The sequence below is a fragment of the Cetorhinus maximus genome, chromosome 22 (genome assembly GCF_964194155.1).
Source record: "Cetorhinus maximus chromosome 22, sCetMax3.hap1.1, whole genome shotgun sequence".
NCBI classification, from domain to species: Eukaryota; Metazoa; Chordata; class Chondrichthyes; order Lamniformes; family Cetorhinidae; genus Cetorhinus; species Cetorhinus maximus.
The window spans coordinates 75,585,329-75,609,189 of NC_135900.1; the positions used below are offsets into that span (position 1 = coordinate 75,585,329).

General features: G+C 46.6%; 1 protein-coding gene across 1 annotated transcript in view; it reads left to right on the forward strand.

Moving 5' to 3' along the window:
* The window catches only part of LOC144696333 (diacylglycerol kinase iota-like), an 864,725-nt gene extending 852,607 nt beyond the window's left edge, over nt 1-12,118 (forward strand). Inside the window, 3 exon segments of the mRNA XM_078567549.1 lie at nt 8,037-8,073; nt 9,844-9,943; nt 12,002-12,118. Of these exon segments, the coding sequence (XP_078423675.1) occupies nt 8,037-8,073; nt 9,844-9,943; nt 12,002-12,118 (254 nt within the window).
* The last annotated feature ends 11,743 nt before the right edge of the window (nt 12,119-23,861 follow it).

The following is a 23,861-nucleotide window of genomic DNA, read 5'->3' on the forward strand; positions in this document are numbered from 1 at the left end:
CAATTTGCTGGGTTTTTACAACGAACCAGCAGATCAGCTCTTGGTTCTAGCCCACAATGTGAACAGTTATGAACCCTGGTGTGCTCTAGACTCCAATCCGCACACTCCCAATCCCCGTCCAGGCTGTCAGTCCCTTCCCACACTGTCAGTGTTACTCACAATAAAGAGGTTATGGTGGAAGAATTAATCTAGGCTGGTCTCTTGGTTAAAACTGGTTTATTTCCAAGACAACAACTCAGTGCTAGTAGCTTCCACACAGTGTTCCAGCTGTACCTTTTTATTCTATTTAGATGGGATAATTATGCCCATCACCTGTTTGACTAGCAATTGGCTTTAACAAGATGATTGCCATATTAACAGATTCCCCTCTTCTTTTTAAAATTAAAACTAAAAAAAACTTGAACACTTTTTTTAAACAAGCAGAAGGAAATAATGTCATGTATTTCCATGTCTATAATTCCAGAATTTATATATATAAAACAGTTGGCGACTTGTGTCAACCCATTTTAACTAGAGATCTCATTTCTCTCTAACATCTCCTTTATGCTGGCTAGGTATATTCATAGTCTTCTTTCCGTGATACTTTTTGTGGAATGAACGTTGTCCCAAAGAGACTGGTTATCAACATAACATTCTATGGGCAAACTTTTCCCACATTGCTCCTTAGATAATATTTCTGTCAATATATTGGATAAGTAAACCCCCATATCTAATGCCTCTACTAAGGCTAACATTTGAGCAGCTAAGGTGCTTTTCACTACCCTTTTTATTTTCTTGGCCTCCCAAGCCAGTGGGCAACATTTATTGTTCTTTCCCACCAAGAATATGATGAACCCTGCTGTGCTAGGGCACCCATCTGGAAGATTGACATGTGAAGCATCACTAAAAATGACCAACCTCATATCTTCTGGATTACCCAAGGCTGGAAACTTGAGCACACATCTCTCAGAATTTAATTTTTTTTGTGTGTTTTATTTGCTCCCAGAACTTGCTCAACTGCAGCATGTTTCATCATGGTACTTAGCTCCAACACATCATAACTAGCGCCAGGCCTGGTCTGAGTGCACAACTAGTTCAACTGCCCAATCAAACTTCTCAACTGTTCCATTTCTTCCTTGGTAGCAGAATCCTCTTCTTGTGAGGATCTACCATGAGTTATTGGGATATAATTAACATTTTTTAGATAAGATTGTTGATTCAATGTCACTTCTAACTTGCTTTGCTTAATGTCTAAACCTATGTATTTAAAGGCCCCAGAAGCCTGACTTCCGACCTGGAATTCCTTCTTTATCTTCTCGATTACCCATTGTTCAAATTCTACAGAGCTTCCCACAGGAAATCATCAACATGCATGATAAAGATCCCAGCTAGTTTCTCCTTATGATACCAATAGAACATCATGGGGTCTGCCTTTACTGAATGCAACCTGTTTTCAGCAAGACAAACCTCACAGAAAAATACCATATTCTTGATGCATCATCCAACCCATAAACACATTTATTCAATTTCCATAGCTTTCCTTCTACATCCTCGGCTCCTTTGGGTGGTTTCAAAAAAACTTCCCTTTGAAACTTCTCCCCCTGTAAAAACGCAGCCTTTATATCAATCGATTTGCACTCCCAGGAATAAGATGCCAAAATAGCTTTAAAAAAATCTTCAAACTCACTTTCCCCACAGTAGACAAGTCCACTCTGACATCCTGATCTCCTCGTCTCTCTTCAAAACCTCGAGCTACTAATCTTGCCTTGGCCTTATGTGTGCCGTCTGGGAGTACCTTTTCTGTACAGATCCATCTGGGAGATAAAGCTGGCTGTCCTCTGTCAGGTATTTCAGAATATACCCCAAATTCCTTCCAACTTTCTAACTCTTTCCATTTGGCTTCCTTTATCAGCTTACTTTCCAATTTATTAGCAGCTACTAGAATCTCTGTCATAAGGACTTCTCCTTCTATTGAGATTGCTAGCTTGCTCTCTCGTCCTCCTTGTTAAGCTACAGCCTCTACTCACATTCCTCTCCCTTTCTGGACTGATACTATATGATCATCCTCCCAAGAAAGCAGAACTCCATTCACAAGTCCATGATTTTTTTCTAGGGTTACGACCACTTTCTGGTCCACTGTCAGAACTCATACAGCACTTTCTGGGTTTCCACATCTTTACCTCGGTTTGCCAATCGATAGGTCTTGCCTCCTGTCCTTCATCCTGCACATTTAGCCAATGTTTGTATTTACCAGTGGCCTTTCCTGCTCTCCCTATGATGGTGGTGTCTCTCCACATACTGGTCCCTTCTGGCATGTATGTTACCTTTGTTCCAACTTTGGGTAATTGTCTTTTTGGACGAATAGCATTGTCCAACCATTTGCAGGGAGTTCTTTGCGTGCACTGTCCATGCTAGCACCGTTTGCAGTTTACAAACTGGTTGATCAGCCAATATTTTAAGTAGCATGTCATCTATTACTGCATGGTTTCTTTCACAAAGACCATAACTAAACGGACTCTCAGCTGCAGTCTGCATAACTACGATGTTTAAATTTTCGCACATATCTTATTGGCGAATTCCCCACCATTATCTGTGAGGAACTTTAGTGTTCTTAATCCTGTTCCTATCCATTTCTCCATGACCTTATCGACAATGGTTCTTTTATCTTTACTATGTATTACAGTGGATAGAATAAATCTAGTTGCCATATCTATGAAGTAGTAAAAAAAATCCCTATCCTTGTCCCAAACTTTCAAGTCCATTGCCACTGCATCGTTAAACTCCCTGGCTAGTGACAAGCTCACAACAGGTTGTGGTGGTATCTTGTGATATTTAAGGCAAATTTCACACTGAGCAGTGATTTGTTCAATAAGATCATCATATCCTTTATCGACCACTCCCTCATCTCGAAGCAGAGTCTTCAGTCTCTGTGGCGCCAGATGTGCAAGCTATCTATGTAATTTCCAGATGATCTTCCTTTTGTCCACCAAATTCTCATTCTCAGCAGTTAACAAAACTTCATGAACTTTTTGATGAGAAATCTCTGGCTTCCTTAGTGGCAAGCAGTAATACCTGACCAAGTAAAATGTAGATTCACATTTTTCCCAAATACGACTGCTCTATCATTCTTCATATCTAGCGTCATCTGAGCCTCCTTCATCGCAGATCGACTCAACAATAGCGGGTATCTCACTAGAAACCACACCAGTACTGATAAACCGATTGACCCCTGCTACCTTACAAGGGAGGACCATCCGTTTGGAGGATGTTAATGTATTGTCATCTCCGAACCTGAAGCAGGTCGAGCTTTCATACTCCTTGACCTTCCGCAGGTCTGCCTCATCGAGAGACTCCAGACAGCAGTCAAGCCAGTCCATACCGCACACCGTAGAAGTGCAACCACTGTCCAGAGCTGCACAGTTAAAGGAATCTACCATCAAGATACTGATCACCGGATTCAAACTCAGTGATCAATACAATCCCATCATGACAGTCACCATCATCATTTTCAGTTTCAGATGAATCCGTCTCATGGGTCATTTCAAAAACATGATTCCTTCGCTGTGGACAGTTCATTGCGTAATGGTACTCGGAATCACACCGAAAACACCGATTAACTATCCCCCGTGCATTTTTTGGGTTTAAATGTCTACGGACACCACCCCAGATATGCTTCTTGTCCCAACTCTCAAATTGGCTAGGGTTACGAACCTTTTCAGACCTCTTGTCATTAACCCCATCTTTGTATTGGAATCTTCGCCTAATATTTGGTCGACCGCAAAATTCGGTCACCATTGAATCCTCTATCCTTTGTTTTACAGCAAAGTTGTTCGCATTTGCTAAAAGAAGTGGCAGCAGGGAACGACTATTTCCCCAGAAATATTTTAGGGCAGCATTTGCTCTAAGAGAGATTCTTTCCCCCGGAACTGAACCCCTGTTAGTACTAAAAGACTATCGGCATGGGAAATGTAAGCACAGTCCAATAATTTAAATGCCAATACCGATTCTGGAATTTCAGGTTCAAATTGCTCTACTCTCCTGTACCATTTATCAAAATTCCATGATATATTCTTCCATGGACTGATCAACTGATTTCCTAAACCTATCAAAGATCATCCAAGCCTCATACGCTTCGAATAACTCATCCTTTTTGTAGAACTTATCCAAAAATTTATTCAGGCAATTTACTCCTTCTTCATGATCCAAATCATCCACTTTGAAAATACTTTACTCATCCTACTTTTGGCTGGTAATGATAACACCAAAGCCATACCTTGCTTCTTCTGAGGTGTAGCAGTAACCCCGGTCCACATTTCAACTCCAGCCTTCCATTGCTGATAAGGTTCAGAGTCAGAAACAATTGGTGGATAGTCAAAGCTGGCGATTATGCACCATCCTTCCACTATTCCGTAACTTAAATTGTTAGCAACAGTACACTTCCCTCAGACAACTGAGTCAGGAATCTTCATATACAGCAATCAAACAGCAAAGCTTAAAGTTCATCCTCTGCTACCATGTTACTCACAATAAGAGGTTGTGGTGAAAGAATTAATCCAGGCTGGTCTCTTGGTTAAAGCTGGTTTATTTCCAAAACAACTCGCCAGTGCTACTAACTTCCTAGTCGCCTCCACAGAAAGTGTTCCAGCTGTACCTTTTTATTCCATTTTAATGTGATAATTAATGCCCATTACCTGTTTAAGTCACAATAGGTTTTAACAAGATGATTGACAGTCAGGCCCTATCTACTATCATTCACTGTCCACACTGTCACTCAATGTCCACACTGTCATTCCCTGTCGACACTGTCATTCCCTGTCCACACTGTCAATCGCTGTCCGCACTGTAAATCCCTGTCCGCACTGTCATTCCCTGTCGACACTGTCATTCCCTGTCGACACTGTCATTCCCTGTCGACACTGTCATTCCCTGTCCACACTGTCATTCCCTGTCCACACTGTCAGTCCCTGTCCACACTGTCAATCCCTGTCCACACTGTCAATCCCTGTCCACACTGTCATTCCCTGTCGACACTGTCATTCCCTGTCCACACTGTCATTCCCTGTCGACACTATCATTCCCTGTCCACACTGTCACTCAATGTCCATGCTGTCATTCCCTGTCGACACTGTCATTCCCTGTCGACACTGTCATTCCCTGTCGACACGGTCAGTCCCTGTCCACACGGTCAATCCCTGTCCACACGGTCAGTCCCTGTCCACACTGTCAATCCCTGTCGACACTGTCAATCCCTGTCCACACTGTCAATCCCTGTCCGCACTGTCATTCCCTGTCCACACTGTCAATCCCTGTCCGCACTGTCATTCCCTGTCGACACTGTCATTCCCTGTCGACACTGTCATTCCCTGTCGACACTGTCAATCCCTGTCGACACTGTCAATCCCTGTCCACACTGTCAATCCCTGTCGACACTGTCAATCCCTGTCGACACTGTCATTCCCTGTCCACACTGTCAATCCCTGTCCACACTGTCAGCCCCTGTCCACACTGTCAATCCCTGTCGACACTGTCATTCCCTGTCGACACTGTCAATCCCTGTCCACACTGTCAGTCACTGTCCACACTGTCAATCCCTGTCCACACTGTCAGTCCCTGTCCACACTGTCAATCCCTGTCCACACTGTCATTCCCTGTCCACACTGTCAATCCCTGTCCGCACTGTAAATCCCTGTCCGCACTGTAAATCCCTGTCCGCACTATCAGCCCCTGTCCACACTGTCAGTCACTGTCCACACTGTCAGTCCCTGTCCACACTGTCAATCCCTGTCCGCACTGTCAGCCCCTGTCCACACTGTCATTCCCTGTCCACACTGTCAATCCCTGTCCACACTGTCAATCCCTGTCCACACTATCAGCCCCTGTCCACACTGTCAATCCCTGTCCACACTGTCAATCCCTGTCCACACTGTCAATCCCTGTCCACACTGTCAATCCCTGTCCACACTGTCAATCCCTGTCCACACTGTCAGTCACTGTCCACACTGTCAATCCCTGTCCGCACTGTCAGTCCCCGTCCACACGGTCAATCCCCGTCCGCACTGTCAATCCCCGTCCGCACTGTCAATCCCCGTCCGCACTGTCAATCCCCGTCCGCACTGTCAATCCCCGTCCGCACTGTCAATCCCTGTCCGCACTGTCAGTCCCTGTCCACACGGTCAATCCCCGTCCGCACTGTCAATCCCCGTCCGCACTGTCAATCCCCGTCCGCACTGTCAATCCCCGTCCGCACTGTCAATCCCCGTCCGCACTGTCAATCCCTGTCCGCACTGTCAATCCATGTCCGCACTGTCAATCCCTGTCCGCACTGTCAATCGCTGTCCACACTGTCAATCGCTGTCCGCGCTATCAGCCCCTGTCCACACTGTCAGTCACTGTCCACATGGTCAATCCCAGTCCACACTGTCAATCCCTGTCCGCACTGTCAATCCCTGTCCGCACTATCAGCCCCTGTCCGCACTATCAGCCCCTGTCCACACTGTCAATCCCTGTCCACACTGTCAATCCCTGTCCACACTGTCAATCCCTGTCCACACTTTCAATCCCTGTCCGCACTGTCAATCGCTGTCCACACTGTCAATCCCTGTCTGCACTATCAGCCCCTATCCAAACTGTCAGTCACTGTCCACAAGGTCAATCCCTGTCCACACTGTCAATCCCTGTCGGCACCGTCAATCCCTGTCGGCACCGTCAATCCCTGTCGGCACTGTCAATCCCTGTCCGCACCGTCAATCCCTGTCCGCACTGTAAATCCCTGTCCGCACTGTCAACCCTGTCCGCATTGTCAATCCTTGTCCACACTGTCAATCCCTGTCCACACTGTCAATCCCTGTCCACACTGTCAATCCCTGTCCACACTGTCAATCCCTGTCCACACTGTCAATCCCTGTCGGCACTGTCAATCGCTGTCCACACTGTTAGCCCCTGTCCACACTGTCAATCGCTGTCCACACTGTTAGCCCCTGTCCACACAGTCAATCCCTGTCCACACTGTCAATCCCTGTCCACACTGTCAATCCCTGTCCACACTGTCAATCCCTGTCCACACTGTCAATCCCTGTCCACACTGTTAGCCCCTGTCCACACTGTTAGCCCCTGTCCACACTGTCAATCCCTGTCCACACTGTCAATCCCTGTCGGCACCGTCAATCGCTGTCCACACTGTCAATCGCTGTCCACACTGTCAATCGCTGTCCCCACTGTAAATCTCTGTCCGCACTGTAAATCCGTGTCCGCACTGTCAATCCCTGTCCGCACTGTCAATCCCTGTCGGCACCGTCAATCCCTGTCCGCACCGTCAATCCCTGTCGGCACCGTCAATCCCTGTCGGCACCGTCAATCGCTGTCCGCACCGTCAATCCCTGTCCGCACCGTCAATCGCCGTCCGCACCGTCAATCGCCGTCCGCACCGTCAATCGCCATCCGCACCGTCAATCGCCGTCCGCACCGTCAATCGCCGTCCACACCGTCAATCCCCGTCGACGCCGTCAAATCCTGTCGGCGCCGTCAATCGCTGTCCGCACCGTCAATCGCTGTCCGCACCGTCAATCCCTGTCCGCACCGTCAATCGCCGTCCGCACCGTCAATCGCCGTCCGCACTGTCAATCGCCGTCCGCACCGTCAATCGCCGTCCACACCGTCAATCCCCGTCGACGCCGTCAAATCCTGTCGGCGCCGTCAATCGCTGTCCGCACCGTCAATCGCTGTCCACACGGTCAATCCCTGTCCACACGGTCAATCCCTGTCCGCACTGTCAGTCCCTGTCCTCACCGTCAATCCCTCTCCGCACCGTCAGTCCTGTCCACACGGTCAGTCCCTGTCCGCACTGTCAGTCCCTGTCCACACTCTCAATCGCTGTCCACATTTTCAATCCGTGCTCCGATCCCTCCTGTCTGCACTGAATCGCCGACCACAGTGTTCGTCCACAATCTTTGACATATGATACTCAGGCAGACACTGTTAATAGCGCAGTCCGAGTTTTCACTCACTATCCAAGACTATCTTGGATTCTGCCAGATTTTCTTGTGTGTTTTTTCTTTCAGGCCCTCCTGACTTATTAGACGTAGCGGAAATCAAAACGTGAGTATGAGCTTATTGCTTTGTCATTTATGTTTGTTCACACTGCCTCTATTTAAAAGTGTATTGGAAAACTGATTCACTAGCTCCCAAGGTGATGGGGCTAGACGATGCCTGTGGTAAGATTCTGCCTTCTTCCCCTGGGAACTGGATCCTGCTCAGAGATGTACGTCTCTTTTTTTAAGTCTTGGTTTTGTTTGGTGATCTTGGCTTGGTTTTTTGGTTGCGCTGTACACACTGGAATAGATGTTGACAATGTGTGATAGTGTAAAACAGCAGCCCGAGTTTTCCCCTCTCCCCGGGTCCTATTGAACTCCCAATTCACCATCGTCCATTTAATGGGTCAGCTTATCTCCAATTTCCCTAATTTACATTTGCAATCTAAGTCAGAGAAGCTCCCAGTTCGAAAAATGTTACACTCGTACAATAGGGCATCAGCTCCCTGGGCCCCAGGAGGACAAAATGTTGCTGCCTATCTGTCATTAGTCTTCAGTATTTGTTGATTTGTATGTTAATTTATTAATAACTTTGCCCATTGACACTGGTCCTTGGTTTAGGACCTGAAATATTTCAGCATTTGCAGAAAGTCCTCAAAGTGTGTCAGTGTTTACAGAGGGTGACCGGGAGTGTGTCAGTGTTTACAGAAGGTGACCGGGAGTGTGTCAGTGTTTACAGAGGGTGACCGGGAGTGTGTCAGTGTTTACAGAGGGTGAGCGGGAGTGTGTCAGTGTTTACAGAGGGTGACCGGGTGTGTGTCAGTGTTTACAGAGGGTGACCGGGAGTGTGTCAGTGTTTATAGAGGGTGGCCGGGAGTGTGTCAGTATTTACAGAGGGTGGCCGGGAGTGTGTCAGTATTTACAGAGGGTGACCGGGAGTGTGTCAGCGTTTACAGAGGGTGACCGGGAGTGTGTCAGCGTTTACAGAGGGTGACCGGGAGTGTGTCAGTATTTACAGAGGGTGACCGGGAGTGTGTCAACGTTTACAGAGGGTGACCGGGAGTGTGTCAGTATTTACAGAGGGTGACCGGGAGTGTGTCAGCGTTTACAGAGGGTGACCGGGAGTGTGTCAGCGTTTACAGAGGGTGACCGGGAGTGTGTCAGCGTTTACAGAGGGTGACCAGGAGTGTGTCAGCATTTACAGAGGATGACCGGGAGTGTGTCAGCGTTTGCAGAGGGTGACCGGGAGTGAGTCAGTGTTTACAGAGGGTGACCGGGAGTGAGTCAGTGTTTACAGAGGGTGACCGGGAGTGTGTCAGTGTTTACTGAGGATGACCGGGAGTGTGTCAGTGTTTACAGAGGGTGACCAAGTGTGTGTCAGTGTTTACAGAGGGTGACCGGGAGTGTGTCAGTGTTTACAGAGGGTGACCGGGAGTGTGAGAGTGTTTACAGAGGGTGACCGGGAGTGTGTCAGTGTTTACAGAGGGTGACCGGGAGTGTGAGAGTGTTTACAGAGGGTGACCGGGAGTGTGAGAGTGTTTACAGAGGGTGACCGGGAGTGAGTCAGTGTTTACAGAGGGTGACCGGGAGTGAGTCAGTGTTTACAGAGGGTGACCGGGAGTATGTCAGTGTTTGCAGTGGAACCCATGTTCAAAGGCTGCTGGACAGGGTGTTTAAATGGAAACTGTTTCACTAACCTAACCTCCCCCACCTTTCAGCGTACAACATGCACCCCACACCCATCCCCCCTCCTGAGACACTGATTGATCGACACAGTATGCAGTGGAGACTGAATTTAACCTTTAGTTAATGGATTATGATCTTATTTCCCCGATAGGGGCGAGACAGCATTGCACAAAGCAGCATTCCACCGATATCGCACAATCTGTTGTTTCCTCATCGATGCTGGGGCCTCACTGATGCAGACTGATTTCGAGGTAAGAAACTGCTCTAAAGATGGAAGAATTATTAAAAAGGAAACACCATTAGACCAACAATCCTCCACTTTCTCATAAAGCATAAGCTTGCCTCTTACCACACTCTTCAACCCTTTCTCACTCCAGAAACACGCCCAAAGATTTTCTTAACCTTATTTATATTATCCAGTTCACCAGCCCTCCTTGATAAAATGTTCCAGCTCCATTTTTGGTTGAGAATATTTCACCTGACTGCCCTCCTTCTTTCCCGCCTCCTAACCTTTAACTAATGTCCCCTCAGCCTAGTAAGGAACAGCTTACAATCGATTTTGTCAGTTCCTGCCAGTATAACATTTTCAGCTCAAACCCCTCGAAATCTCCTTTACAAAGTAAAAACACCCAATCCCTTATCACTCACTGGGATTGCCTTCATTGCCTTCCTATAGAAGATCACATCACCAACCTGAAGAGACTGGGAGCCCTTGAGAATGGATTTGAGAGAGTACCTCTTCGTCAATCTCACCCTGGGGAAGAGAGTGTGAATGCAAGACCCCCTATTCTGCAGAGAATGTTGGCTCATGCAATTGGAGAAAGAGTTGAGATCTAGGTCTTAATGTGAAGTGCAAGGTTAACTGTAAATATTCCGATGATTAGGCTCACCTCTGCACCACCCCCCTCCCCCTCCCCCCACCCCATCACAAACGTAAAGAAAGCCCCTGACTAATTGCTGAAGCAACAATACTACATCTGGCTCCGTCCCTCTCCCCATGGAGTTCATTAACTATTTACTTTGTCTTGCTTTAACCAGGCTGATTGCTTTGTCGAATTAAGAGGCCAAATCTTCTGGTGTCCGGATGGCTGGAGACCAGACTGCAGATGTGCTTCAGGACCTTGTGGAACACCTGATGCACGGACCCATGTGGGAATTGCCTGGGAAGTTTCAACTTCCAATAAGCAACTCCCCTGCTCCCCAGCCCACTCCGTGAATGTCTCCGAGTCAGAGATTTAGGACAGCCTGTGGGATTTACCTGGACAGTTACCAGGAAATGCTAGATAGATTAAAACCTGGGCTAACACCTGGTAACTCCAAAACTGACCCCCCAATCACACTCCTGACACCACCCCACTACCTCCCCTAACCACCTGACTACCCCCCAACCTGACCCGACTGTCCCCCACAAACCTTACCACCACCCCACCGACCCAACTAACCCCCGACCACACGACTAACCCCTGACTCGACCCGACTAACCCCCGATCACCCAAACCAGCCCTGACCCAATCTGACTACCCCCGACCACCCATCTAACCCCTGACCCAACTACCCTTACCCTCCCCACCACACCGCACTACCTAACTAACCCCCCTCGACTACCCGACTACACCCCCCAACCAGACCTGACTACCTCTCGACCATCTGACTATCCTCCCCCGACCCCCACCAACTCAGCCACCCCCCTAACCACCCTGCTATTACCCCATCTAGACTTCTCTACCCCCCGGCTCCCCACAAGACCCGACTCCCCCTGACAACTGACTAACCCCCACACCCAATTACCAATTTGCCCACCAACCCACCTACCATCTCACCCACACCATCCATTAATGTTTTTGATAAGGTCTGAAACTAGGTGTCCTTACCCGACCTATGAACCAGTTGGATTTTTTACAACAATCTGACAGCTTTGTGGTCACTTCTACTGATAGCAACTTTTTATTTCAAAGTACTTCAAAACTAAATATAAACTTTCAAATTGCTATGGTGGGTTTTGAACCCATATTATTAAGTCCAGGCCTTTAGATTATTAGTCTCATCTCACACCAATGTTGTTGACTGTTAACCCCCTCTGAAGTGGTAAATCCAGCTACTCAGTTGTATTGCCACCTTCTAAGGGATGAGCAATAAATGCCTCACTTACTAGCAACAGCCATATCCCCTGAGTGAATTAAAAAATGTACTGATACATCCATTAATACACGACACACTTCAACACACAAGTGCACTACAAATGCTGCCTCGAATGCTTGTGACGTTCTTATTTACATACTTGCCTGCCTCTATCTCTGTCTCCATACCAGGGCAACACCCCAAGGCACAAAGCACAGGAAGCTGGAGACCTGGAGCTCGCTGCGTACCTGGAGAACAGGCAGCATTACCAGAAGGTGGCACGTGAGGACCTGGAGACAGCAGTCTGAGAACAAGGATGTTGGCGAGACATCGGGAGGGACTGGCATCGCTATTTACGTTTCCCTATGGGATTCACAGTAACTGCATCCCTTTGAACCCTGCTGCTTGATGGATGAGAAAGAAAGTGGTATTAAAGAAAGATTGGGGCAAGAGATGCTAGTTACTGAGACAGCAGTAAAAGAACATATTACTATTCAGACAGCCCATATTAAGGACCCGAGCCAGATGCACACCATCGTATTAATGGCTCATTGGAATCCAATCCAAGCTTGATCAACAAATTACTTCTCATTCAGTCTCAGTACCATTGTATCACACTGCAACCAGAGAAGCGCCTCCACCAGGAGACTACAATGATCTCTATTTTGGCACTAGGAGACCAGCCACTCTTCAAAATTCCCTCACATTCAATAACTGGGACCTTCCACAACCTTAGCAGCCCCCTGGAATCAACTCTATCTCAAAGCCAATCAGAAGAGGTCTGTAGAGTGATGCCTGCTGATTCTGTGCACACACCTTCAGAACGTAACACCTGAGCAGGGATTTCCACATAGTAAGACTTGGCGAATTTATATTGAACTCCCTCTCCAATAGCACTGTGGGTGTTCCGACAACATATGAACTGCAGCAATTCAAGAAGGCAGCTCACCACCACCTTCTCAAGGGCAATTAAGGATGGGCAATAAATGCTGGTCTAGCCAATGAAGCCCACATACTGTGAATGAATTTAAAAAACTTGGGGTACTAAAGGTCAAGTTAGAGAGTTCGCTTCACCTAATGCACACATCAATGATCCTGCTTTGACAAATGCTTGTTTGACTTTCTGTACAGGGAACAGAGTTTGAGATGTTAATACGATCTTGGAGAGCATTGAATCAACAAGCAAGAGATAAACTGGTGCTCTGTGCTGAATTGTTGGATTGAGACAAAGTGAGGGTAGTTCTTGTGCTCTTAGTGGAAGCCTGAAGGGGCTGGTCTTAGCCTAGAGAAACCCTTGCTTTGGACTGTTCTGAGTACAGGAACAAGAGATGGGTTTTCCCTAGAGAATGCCAGTCAGAACCACACTATCTCATCAGTGGGTAGATACACATTGTTCAATATTTTCTTTTGCATGCTTTTTTTGTAGCCACCTTTGCCACTCATTTAAACAGGATTTCACTATGATCACCAAGTCAAGTATCTGTAACCAAAGGAAGCCTGATATCCTTTCAGAATGCAGATGGATGGTTAAACTTCCTTGACGTTGTTATTGACTTGATCTTCATAGCCCTGAAGCTGAGGTACTATTTCTCTTCCCATCATCCAGTTATTGTAGTGATAAGGTTTGGGTTGACAACAAAGAAAACGCAAGAGGAAGAAATTTCCACCAAGTGGTATCACCATTGTGGTCAAGATTTGAGAGCCCCTGGACTGGGAGACAATAAGAGCCTGCCCCGTGACTACTAGCAATGCAGCTGATGTATATTTTTTTAGGGTTGCCAATGGCAACTCCGTCCATTCTAATCATGTTTTGAAGAGAAGCTGCTTCAATGTCCAATTTTGGGGATTTAATTTAGTTTCCGGGTAAAGTACACCATATTTTTGCTGTAACCAGGCAGGTGACTGGTCAAACTCACCCAGGAGACTTACCCATCCATCTCCGGCAGTTTCAATTTCTAAAATGTACTTCTGAGCAGACACTGAAGACACCTCTTCAGTGATGTCAGTGGGGCCTGACTGGGGCACCAGCGGGGAAGCCATTTGGTTTTCCAGCAAAGTAGAAGTGATGCAAAGAGAAGCCCAAGTCAGAAGATGCTCAAACAAGCATAATGTTTACTTGCCCTGTGAGACCAGGAAAGTAAAGTTTAGGCTTCTCCTGCCCAAACTCCCCTTCCCCCCACCCTCACCAACCCCCTCACAAAGAGACCTGCCCATGACCTCCTTCCTCTGATTCGCCTGAGTGCCAGGTACTATTCCTTCAATCCCAACTGTACAATGTTACCTTCCCCCTCCCTCACTCACTGTCCACCTAACCAGCGGTTGGGACATAGAGGGGAAGCCCAGACCTCACACTACCGATGACGTTGGAGGGAGAGTCTAGAACTCGCCTCAACCCAAACCCCCCACCCCACCACCTGATTCCTGCTTCAAGTTAAAATTGGGGCATCTGTTACCAACATCATGGAGGAATTATCCATATGAAAACTTTTATCAAGTGTTCTAAGAGATGAAAGAGCCAGTTTTCCCTCCACTGCCATCTTGAGCTCACATCAGGAGGTGCCCATCCAAAGTGCCCACTGCATCAGAACTGACCTGAAACCTCATCTATTGCCAGCTGCCACATGTGCCCTTTTGAACAGGATGGTGCCAGTGCATCTCCAACTTACAAAGGCAAAATTCCTTCGACGCCCATGACCTCTACCATCTAGAAGGACAAGGGGAGCTGATAGATGGGAACACGACCACCTGGAAGTTCCCCTCCAAGCCACTCACCAACCTGATTTAGAAATATATCGTCATTCCTTCACTGTCGCTGGGTCAAAATCCTGGAACTCCCTCCCTAACAGCACTGTGGGTGTACCTACATCACATGGACTGCAGCGGTTCAAAAAGACAGCTCACCACCACCTTCTCTAGGGCAATTAGGGATGGACAACAAAAGTGCTGGTCTAACCAGCTATGCCCACATCCTGTGAAAGAATAAAAATAAACTGCAGATGCTGGAAATCTGCAATAAAAACAGATGATGCTGAAAAGAGAGTTAATGTTTCAGGTTGATGATCTTTCATCAGAAGTCTGCACTCTCCTTGCTTTGCCTTTGTACCTCCTTGGTTTCTCTGTGGGAAGGAAAACAAAGCATTTTTAAAAAATCATTCATGGGTTGTGGGCTTGCTGGCTAGGCCAGCATTTATTGCCCATCCCTAATTGCCCTTGTTCAGAGGGCATTTAAGAGTCAACCCCATTGCTGTGGGTCTGGAGTCACATGTAGGGTGGCATATTTCCTTCCCTAAAGGGCTTTCGTGAACCAGGTGGGTTTTGATAAAAAATTGACAATGGCTTCATGGTCATCATTAGATTTTTAATTCTAGATTTTTATTGAATTCAAACTCCACCAACTGCTGTGGTGGGATTTGAACCCAGGTCCCCAGAGCATTACTCTGGGTCTCTGGATTACAATACCACTGTGCCAGGAACAGGCACAAACACTGAAATTACACTTCCCACTCCTTGTAGTTGGGGTTAACTTCATTTTCTCACCATAAGGACAGGTTGAGCACATGACCAAGTATAGCCCAACACCAATGAAGCCTCTTCACTGGAGTGCCATTGTATGTCACTGTCTGAGGACTTTGGAACTTGAACCAGCTTCGCTGGTTAGGCCATTTGGAAGTCATTGAGTCGCAGCTGCTAGGCAACAGCCAATGATAATAAAGGGAGTGGCTTTCTGGACCCATAAACTGATCCAATTCCTGAGCCAGAAAGCTTATCTCACAAGCAGTTCCTTTGTCAAGTTGACGTCCTGCCTCCTAGTTTTCTAAACGGTGTGTAAATCATCGGGATTTATTGAACTGCCCAAAATAGCCAGCACGCTGATTGCGTTATGAGCAGCACCTTCATAATTTATATCTCCAGTACTGGGAAATGGTTTGTGCCACCTTGTAGGTAACTACCCATGATAACCTTTTCCCTGGATGTCTGTGTGTTGGACACTCCATTGGACCTCTGCTTGTATCCTGTGTAGTTTTATACAGGTGAGAGGGACACGGGCTGCCATGAGATGCAGTCTTGTCCTGCCAGCCTGTTCCAGGCCCACAATGAGGAAAGAAACTGACTAATCCATCTTTTGGATGAAAAGTTAAACTGCTGATGGTGGCCATAAAGGGTCCTGTGGCCCTGAGGTCAATGGAGGTTTCCTGGACTAGTTTTGATCAGCTAAAGGGGTCGGAGAGGGATTTTGCTGAATTTCTTGGTCCTACCTGGCCTAGGTTTTTCTCCCGTACATCTCTATTTAATTGCTTGTTGAGCTTGTTGTAGAGTTCATTAGGAGAATGGGGAGTAACAGTCAGCAAATTTCCAATGACCAGCACAGGGAACAGTGGGGGAGGGGTCCGGGACATGTTTCAGCATTGCTGTCGGGGGCACAGCAGGGGAGCCCTGAGTGCTCCTGACTGCAGGGTGAAGTTGTATAAAAGGGGAGATTTAAACTCAGTTGCTCATGCAGTGACCCAGAGTTGCCATCGCCAGAGCTGAGAGGCCCCATTTTGTGAGGAGAGAGTGTTTGGACTTGAGAGGAAGGTGAGGCTGCTGTTCTCCATGGCCACCTATAGCCATCCCTGCCTGGTCTGGTTTGCTGGAGCTCTTTGTCCATATGGAGGGAAGAGTACAGCTCTTCATCGGAGGCATCAGTAAAACGTGAGGCCTCCTGGGGATGGCTGTCCAAACCACGGCTGCCTCTGCCCTCCCTGCTCATCCATTTCCAAAGGCAACAGCAAGCCTAGCCACGGCTTCCATTTACCAATTAAATTATTCCTCCATGATAAGCTCCCATCTTCTACCCGGCCTGGCACTCCTCATTGGATGCTGAACTTCCCTCCGAGCCAATTAGTGACTGCTGCTTTGAAAATGATGTCGCTTCACTGCTGCTGACTCAGTGCAGGATCGGGACACAGAAATGTGCCGGGCATCAGATTCACAAACCCCAGGATGAGAATTCACCCCCAGAGTGTTACCTGAAACACTCACACCCGGCACCAGCACACAGACAGACCCTGGGGGAATGGAGATCGTTCAACTCTCCGTTAAAATGGAGTGAGACATTCACCCATTGGTCTCAGACCTTGATCCTGTCAAATCCAATTTTAAATTACAGGCACCAAGGACATGAGTCCAAAGCTTGGGGAGGTTTTATTTATTTAAATGTATAAATCAAGCTCTAGTGGCAGGATTGGGACCTGACTGCAATCTCAAGCCTAGGCCTGCACTGGGAAAGCCCCAGTGTTTCCTGACCAGACCAGGGGAGGCATTGGCATAGTGGTATTGTCACTGGACTAGTAGTCCAGAGACCCTGGGTAATGCTCTGGGGACCCAGGTCCAAATCCCACCATGGCAGAAGTTTGAATTCAATAAAAATCTGGAATTAAAAGTCTGATGTTGACCATGAAACCATTGTCGATTGTCATAAAAACCCATCTGGTTCATGTTAATGTCCTTTAGGCCTACATGTGGTTGACCCTTAAATGCACTCTAAACAAGGGCAATTCAGGATGCACAATAAATGCTGGTCTAGTCAGTGACACCCACATCCCATGAATGAAAAAGACCTGTTGAAAGGTGGGTCCAGTGCTGAAAATGTTACTTCCTTTCTTTCTGGGACAAAAGTACTTACAGGCTCCACAAGGAACCACATGCTGCCCCCTACTCCCTGGCTGCCACCAGCCACTGTGCACTCTTGAACACCATCCCAATGACTGACCTTCATGCCAGGGCCTGTTTGCTCAGGTCCCCAGTGACAGCCAGATCCTGCCCATTGATCAGGCAGCTTTTCCCATTGGGTTCAGGTGGAGCATAGCCTCAGATTACATGGAACCACCAAGGCTTCACGCTGTAGAGAACTTGAGCTTTGCAGCTGGCTGCTCTGATCCTGCTCACCGATAAAATCATCCCCCACGCCTTTGTGACAATTAGTGTCGAAGGGCTGAAGAAGCTCAGAGGCACTGGTAATCCAGGGGTGGCATTGGTAGGGGTTAATGCCAAGATTTTGAGTGTTACCTCCCCCTACTAGCGATAGCCCATCAGAAGGAGGCCAAGGGAAGGTATTAGAAGATGTTTAAAAGAAATGAAAAGGAAATGATGTACAGTAAGTTAGAAATTGTGCTGTGAGAATTCAGGTAAAGGGAAAGTTAGAAGATGTAAATAAACTAGATCAGGAGAGAGAAATAAGATGTGGTTTTCTCTCTCCACAGATGCTGCCAGACCTGTTGAGTTTTTCCAGCATTTCCTGTTTTTACTTCAGATGTCCAGCATCCGCAGTATTTTGCTTTTAGAGAAATAAGAAACATGTGAGAAAAACAGCATTAGACCAGAGAGACAGGTCAATGTGTGTGGCCCAAATAGCATTCTTTATACAAACACATAAAGTACAGGGAGCAAATTCAACTCCGAGGGTATGAAGGTGTAACCATTATTGGGATATGGTTGCAAGACAGTCAGGACTGAGAACTGAATATGCCAGGTTGTAAGGTCTACAGGCAGGATAGGGGAACTGGTAGAGGGGGAAGGTGATTAACATCAATCATAGGAGAGGGTATAATGAGAGAGAAGCAGGGAATGGAGACTTCATTAATGAATTAATTAAGAACCAGAAAATAATTTAAGACTGTAGTGGTATAGGCTCTCTGGAAGCAACTGTGAAGAGTCAGAATGGTTGTGGTGTCTTTGACAAACGGACCACAGGAGACTCAGGTACAGATTACAATTGTTTATTCAAGCAATTGCAAGGAGAGCACTATCTCAATACAGCTTGAGACAGTACTCTGCTAAACAACAAGTGTTCATCACATTTATACATTATTGGTCAGTACAAGAACAGTTTCCAGATTTCAATCTTATCAACATATTGGTTTACATTAAACAGACAAGCCTGGTGACAAGTACATGCATTGTATGTCCCTAATTGTTTCTCACCCAGGCAGAGACCCTCCCTCCTGCCTAAACTAGGACCATCTGTTCTTCCCCTATCTGTTGAAGAGCACACTTAATCTTAGTTGTTATTGCCATCCTCTGACTACAGTCTGGCTCCAAGGCCTTTCTGTTGTTTGCAGGCCCTTAAGGCTGTGCAATGTTTATCTGGTAACCTTTAACTGCCAATGTGCTTGGAGATTTTAAGTAATTCATTCCCTTTCAATAAGTTCTTACTATACCCCTATATTCCCCCTAATAATTACTGTATCCCTTTATTTCCCCCCAACAGAATATATAAATACAGAGATTACACAAGCATATAGCAAAGGTATAGTGGTTTTAATGGGGGAATTTAATTTTCATACGACAGCAATAACAACAACTTGTATTTATATAGTGCCTTTCACATAAGAAAACCTCTCGAGGCATTTTTTAGGAGAATTATAAGCAAAATTTGACACCGAGCCACATTTGGGCAGATAATCAAAATCTTGCCCAAAGAGAGAGGTTTTAAGGATTGTCTTAAAGAAGCAAGAAAGACAGTGAGGTTTAGGGAGGGAATTCCAGAGCTCGGCAACTGAAGACACGACCACTAATAATGGAGACATTAAAATTGATGTTCAAGGCCAGAATTAGATCAACGTAGATATCTTGGAGGGTTGTGGGGCTGGACAAGATTACAGACACAGAGGGATTTGGAGGGAAGACATGGACGGATTTGAAAACAAAGATGAGAATTTCAAAATCAAGGTGTTGCTTAACCAGGAGCCAATGTAAGTCAGCGAGCACGGAGGTGATGGGTGAACAGGGCCTGGTGCGAGTAAGGACATGGGCAGCAGTTTTCAATGACCTCAAGTTTATGGAGGGGTTGGATGTGGGAGACCAGCCAGGAATGCATCGGAATAGTCAAGTCGAGAGGTAACAAAGGCATGAATGAGGTTTCAGCAGTAGATGAGCTGAGGCATGAGGTTGGGTGGGGGGTATGGGTGGGGTGGTGGGGGGGGGGTGCAGGGTGGTAGTCAGGAAATGTTATGGAGGTGGAAATGAGCAATCTTAATGATGACACAGATATGTGGTCAGAAGTTCATCTCAAGGTCAACTATGACACCATGGTTGCAAACAGTCTTGTTTAGTCTCAGGCTGTTGCCAGGGTGAGGGATAGAGTTGGTACCTAGGAAATGGGTTTTCGAAGGGGCGGAGAGGGAGGGTGGTGTGGGTGGCTGCAGGGCTGAAAACAATGGCTTTTGTCTTCCCAGTATTTAATTGGAGGAAATTTCTTCTCATCCTGTACTGGATGTCGGATAAGCAGCCTGATAATTTGGTGACATCGGAGGATTTGAGGGAAGTGTGTGCCCTCAGCATACATATGAAAATGGACAGTTTAGGAAAAGCAGACTAACTCACGACAGAAAGGTAACACATTTCTTGAGTGCATTCAGGATAGCTTTTGCAACAATGGGCTGAATGTTAGTTCTCAATCCCAACGAGGACCTGAATTCCGGGTCGGGAACTTGGAAGTGGCCGTGGTGGGACCCTGGAGGTTTTTAAGGATGTAGCCAATTGAGATGTAGATTGCATTGTAATCAGTGTTGGTGGAAGCATAACATTATAAGAGATTAATTAATACATTAAGTGAATGGGAAGACCTGGCAAATGGATTACAATGTAGGCAAGTATGATGTCAACCACTTTGGACCTAAAAATTATAGATTGGTACACTTCTAAATAGTGAAATATTTGAAGCAGTGAAGATCAAAAGATGATTTAGGAGGTCCATGTACACAGATCATTAAAATGGCTTGGACAGTAACAGAACATAATTTTTAAAAAGACGTCAGGAATGCTGGCTTTATATGTAAAGGATTAGAATACAAAGTAATAGAAGTCATGCTTCAGGTATACAAAGCCCTGGTTAGACCTCACCTGGAGTACTGTGTTCAGTTCTGGCACAGCACCTACGGAATGGTATTTGGCCTTGGGGGGAGCGCAGGTAACTTTACCAGAATGATACCAGGACTACAAGGGTTAATGCACAAGTAGAGATTAGAGAAATTAGGGCTGTACTCCCTGGAGTTTTGAGGGTTAGGGGATGATTAGGGGGAGCTAACAGTGGATAAAAATAAACTATTTTCATTGCTTGGGGAGTCCAGGACTGGGGGACATAGTCTAAAAATTAGAGCCAGATGTTCAGGAGTGAAATTAGGAAACACAAAGGATGGTAATAAATTGGAACTCTCTTCCACAAATGGCAATCCATGCTCACTCATTTGCTAATTTTAAATCTAAGATTGATAGATTTTTATTAAGCAAAGGTATCAAGGGATATGGGGCAAAGCAGGTAAATGGATTTAGGTGATAGATCAATCCTGGTCTCATTGAATGGCAGAATAGGCTAGAGGGACTAAATGGCTTCCTCCTGTTCCTATGCAACTCACCTCTGTATCTTGTGCTGTAGGGGGTATGGTCATGTTGCATGCATGGTTGGTCTGGGTTACAGTTTGCCATAGAGAGCATGATGAGGCTTCTTTTCACAGCTGTAGCAGGCATGCCAGAAGAGAATTGGAAGCTGCCCGATCAAAAATTATTTCTTCCTGAAATCCAGATACGATTCTGACACACAGTCCTCTTCCTGCATCTTCACTGCATTGAAATGAAAATTCACCAGACCATCGCTCACTTGAACTCTTCCCAGGACCTCAAAGCTGTGGAACTCCTCACCACCCTACATATTTCCTTCCTCCGAAACTTTTCAGATTTTCATACCCAAGACTTGATGTTACCAAAGCACTACTTCCTGATCTGCCTTGGTTGGACACTTTGGGATTTTGCACTCATCCATATCCACCCAGGGTCTTCAAGGAGCAATTTGCCTATCCCAACCTCAGTGAGGATTATTGCTTCACTATAAGGTGTAGTGATGATCTTTCCAAGGGTGGGTCTTCTGCTCATTTCTCCACACCTCGCGGTCCTGTGCTTTCCTGTTCAGTTGCTCATCTCAGTGAGCAAAATGACTAGGGAAAGGAATACAAGATAGTTTCCCGTTGCCTTCCTCACATGTGCTTTTTGGAAATACAAGTCCTTTTCTCAAAGGATCCTCCGTCTGTAAGCAGTCACTGTCGCTCGAGGTTCTAGCTTTCCCGTCATTACCACCGAAAATTCACAGGTTCTGCCGTTGGCCATGGCTCATAACCCTGAGCATTGAGACCCTTACCTGGGGCTCGGTGACTTGCAAAAGGGCAGTGATGACCACCTCCTGAGAGTATCAAATGACCCTGCTACCCTAACTGAGGTGGTGCTTGCTGAAATCTGCCACCTATTGTAGGCAGACCTGCAGCCTCAGAGCAGAGTGAGGATGTCCCAGTCAGTAATTGTCCCACACCTCTGTCCCTGTTACTGATCACTACAGCATCCTCTTGGCCACACAATAAAAGTCACCACAAAACATACATTCTAAACCAACTTTATAATCAAACTGTTAAATATTCCACACAAAATATTCCACACTAATCACCCCTTAGTGCCTGTTTTCTGTGTGCCTTTGCCTGTCCTAATGCTCCTACATAGTGCTAACCCAGTGACTGCCCTGTAACTGGTGAAGGGCTGCTGATTTTTTACTATAGGAGACTGCAGGACTGCCCTTGAGCAACTCTGGCCCGATTAGGTCGAGCTTTGGACTGCATCACCTTGGGTATGGGTGATGGCAGTCTGGGCTGGCTGACAGGCAACAGGAAAGGCACTGGCAGAGTGGCAGTGCTGGGAGGCTGAACGCTGTCATCCTAGCAAAATACAGCAAATTCGAGGTCCACAGAGTAGCTACTACTCCCACAGGACAGCGTCTCAGCAAATTTAGCAGTGTGCTGGAGGAGATTGTTTTACTGCTGTGAGATTCTACAAACCTCTTTGCATACTGGTATCTGCAGCCATGACAACAATTGTGTGATCTTGCTTGGCAGCCAGCTGAGATTGCATGATTTCATTGCAGCACCCAGGTATTGTGTAGCTTGTACTGTAGTTTATTTTTACTGATTCTTTAATGGAGTGTAGGTGTCACTGGCTAGACCAGCATTTATTGCCCATCACTTGAGAAGGTGATGGTGAGCTGCCGCCTTGAACCACTGCAGCCCATGTGCTGTAGGTACACCGGCCATCAGATTCTGCATCATGACTGGGTCCACAAGTGTTCACAAGGAGTTGGCCATCAATTCCACCTGGGAAAAATGGGCTTAGGTATGAACATGGGTGTGAGGCTTGCATCAGTGCAAAGTGTGTGAGGGGGAGGTGAAGCTACGAGTGCTGATTGGTAGACATTGTTGTGAGGTGAGTGAAGTGGTGGTGAATCGAGCGGTATGCAAGGCTAGTGGTTTCAATTGATAGCAAATGGCATTTGAAGATGCATTCACTGAGCCTGACCACTGGGTCATTATCCAGTCCTCAAAGCTAGACTGCTGGCATTGACTGTGATGGCTGTCTGGTCCCATTGACTTGTCAAGAGTTTGTCTGGAGGATCTGTCACCTCCCTGTGGATAGACATCTCTGCAGCTGTCCACCTGCTGCACCAAGCATATTTGAGAACAGGGCAGTGTTCTTATATCTAAGTGATAGATTTTTGTTATGCAAAGGTATTAAGGGCTATGGAGAAAAGACAAGCATATGGAGTTATGTTGCAGATCAACTATGATCTCATTGAATAGCAGAACAGGCTTGAGGGAATATGTGACCTCTTTCCATGTTTCTTTGTTCTTCCTGCGCAGTATGTCTTCCCTAGTCACTTCCAGCCTTTGCTGTAGCCAGAATGCATCTCGACTTTGAGGTGCAGCTAGCTTTAAGCAATGCCGGCTGGCTTTTCGGTGCTGGCTTCACACAAACCTGGGTCCCCTGCTGAGGTATGCAGCCATTCAACAGTGTACTGGGCTTCAAGAGACTATCATTTAAATCAGCAAGCAAGTACGAAATTTGCATGCTGCCTGAATCACTAGGAACAGGTGCTTCACGATCCCTGTGCCAGTTTTCGGGTGCTATTGAATTTGCCAACCTCCACCTCTGTTGCTACAGTTTTGCACTAAAAAGGGATAAATCAAATAGTGAACGTGG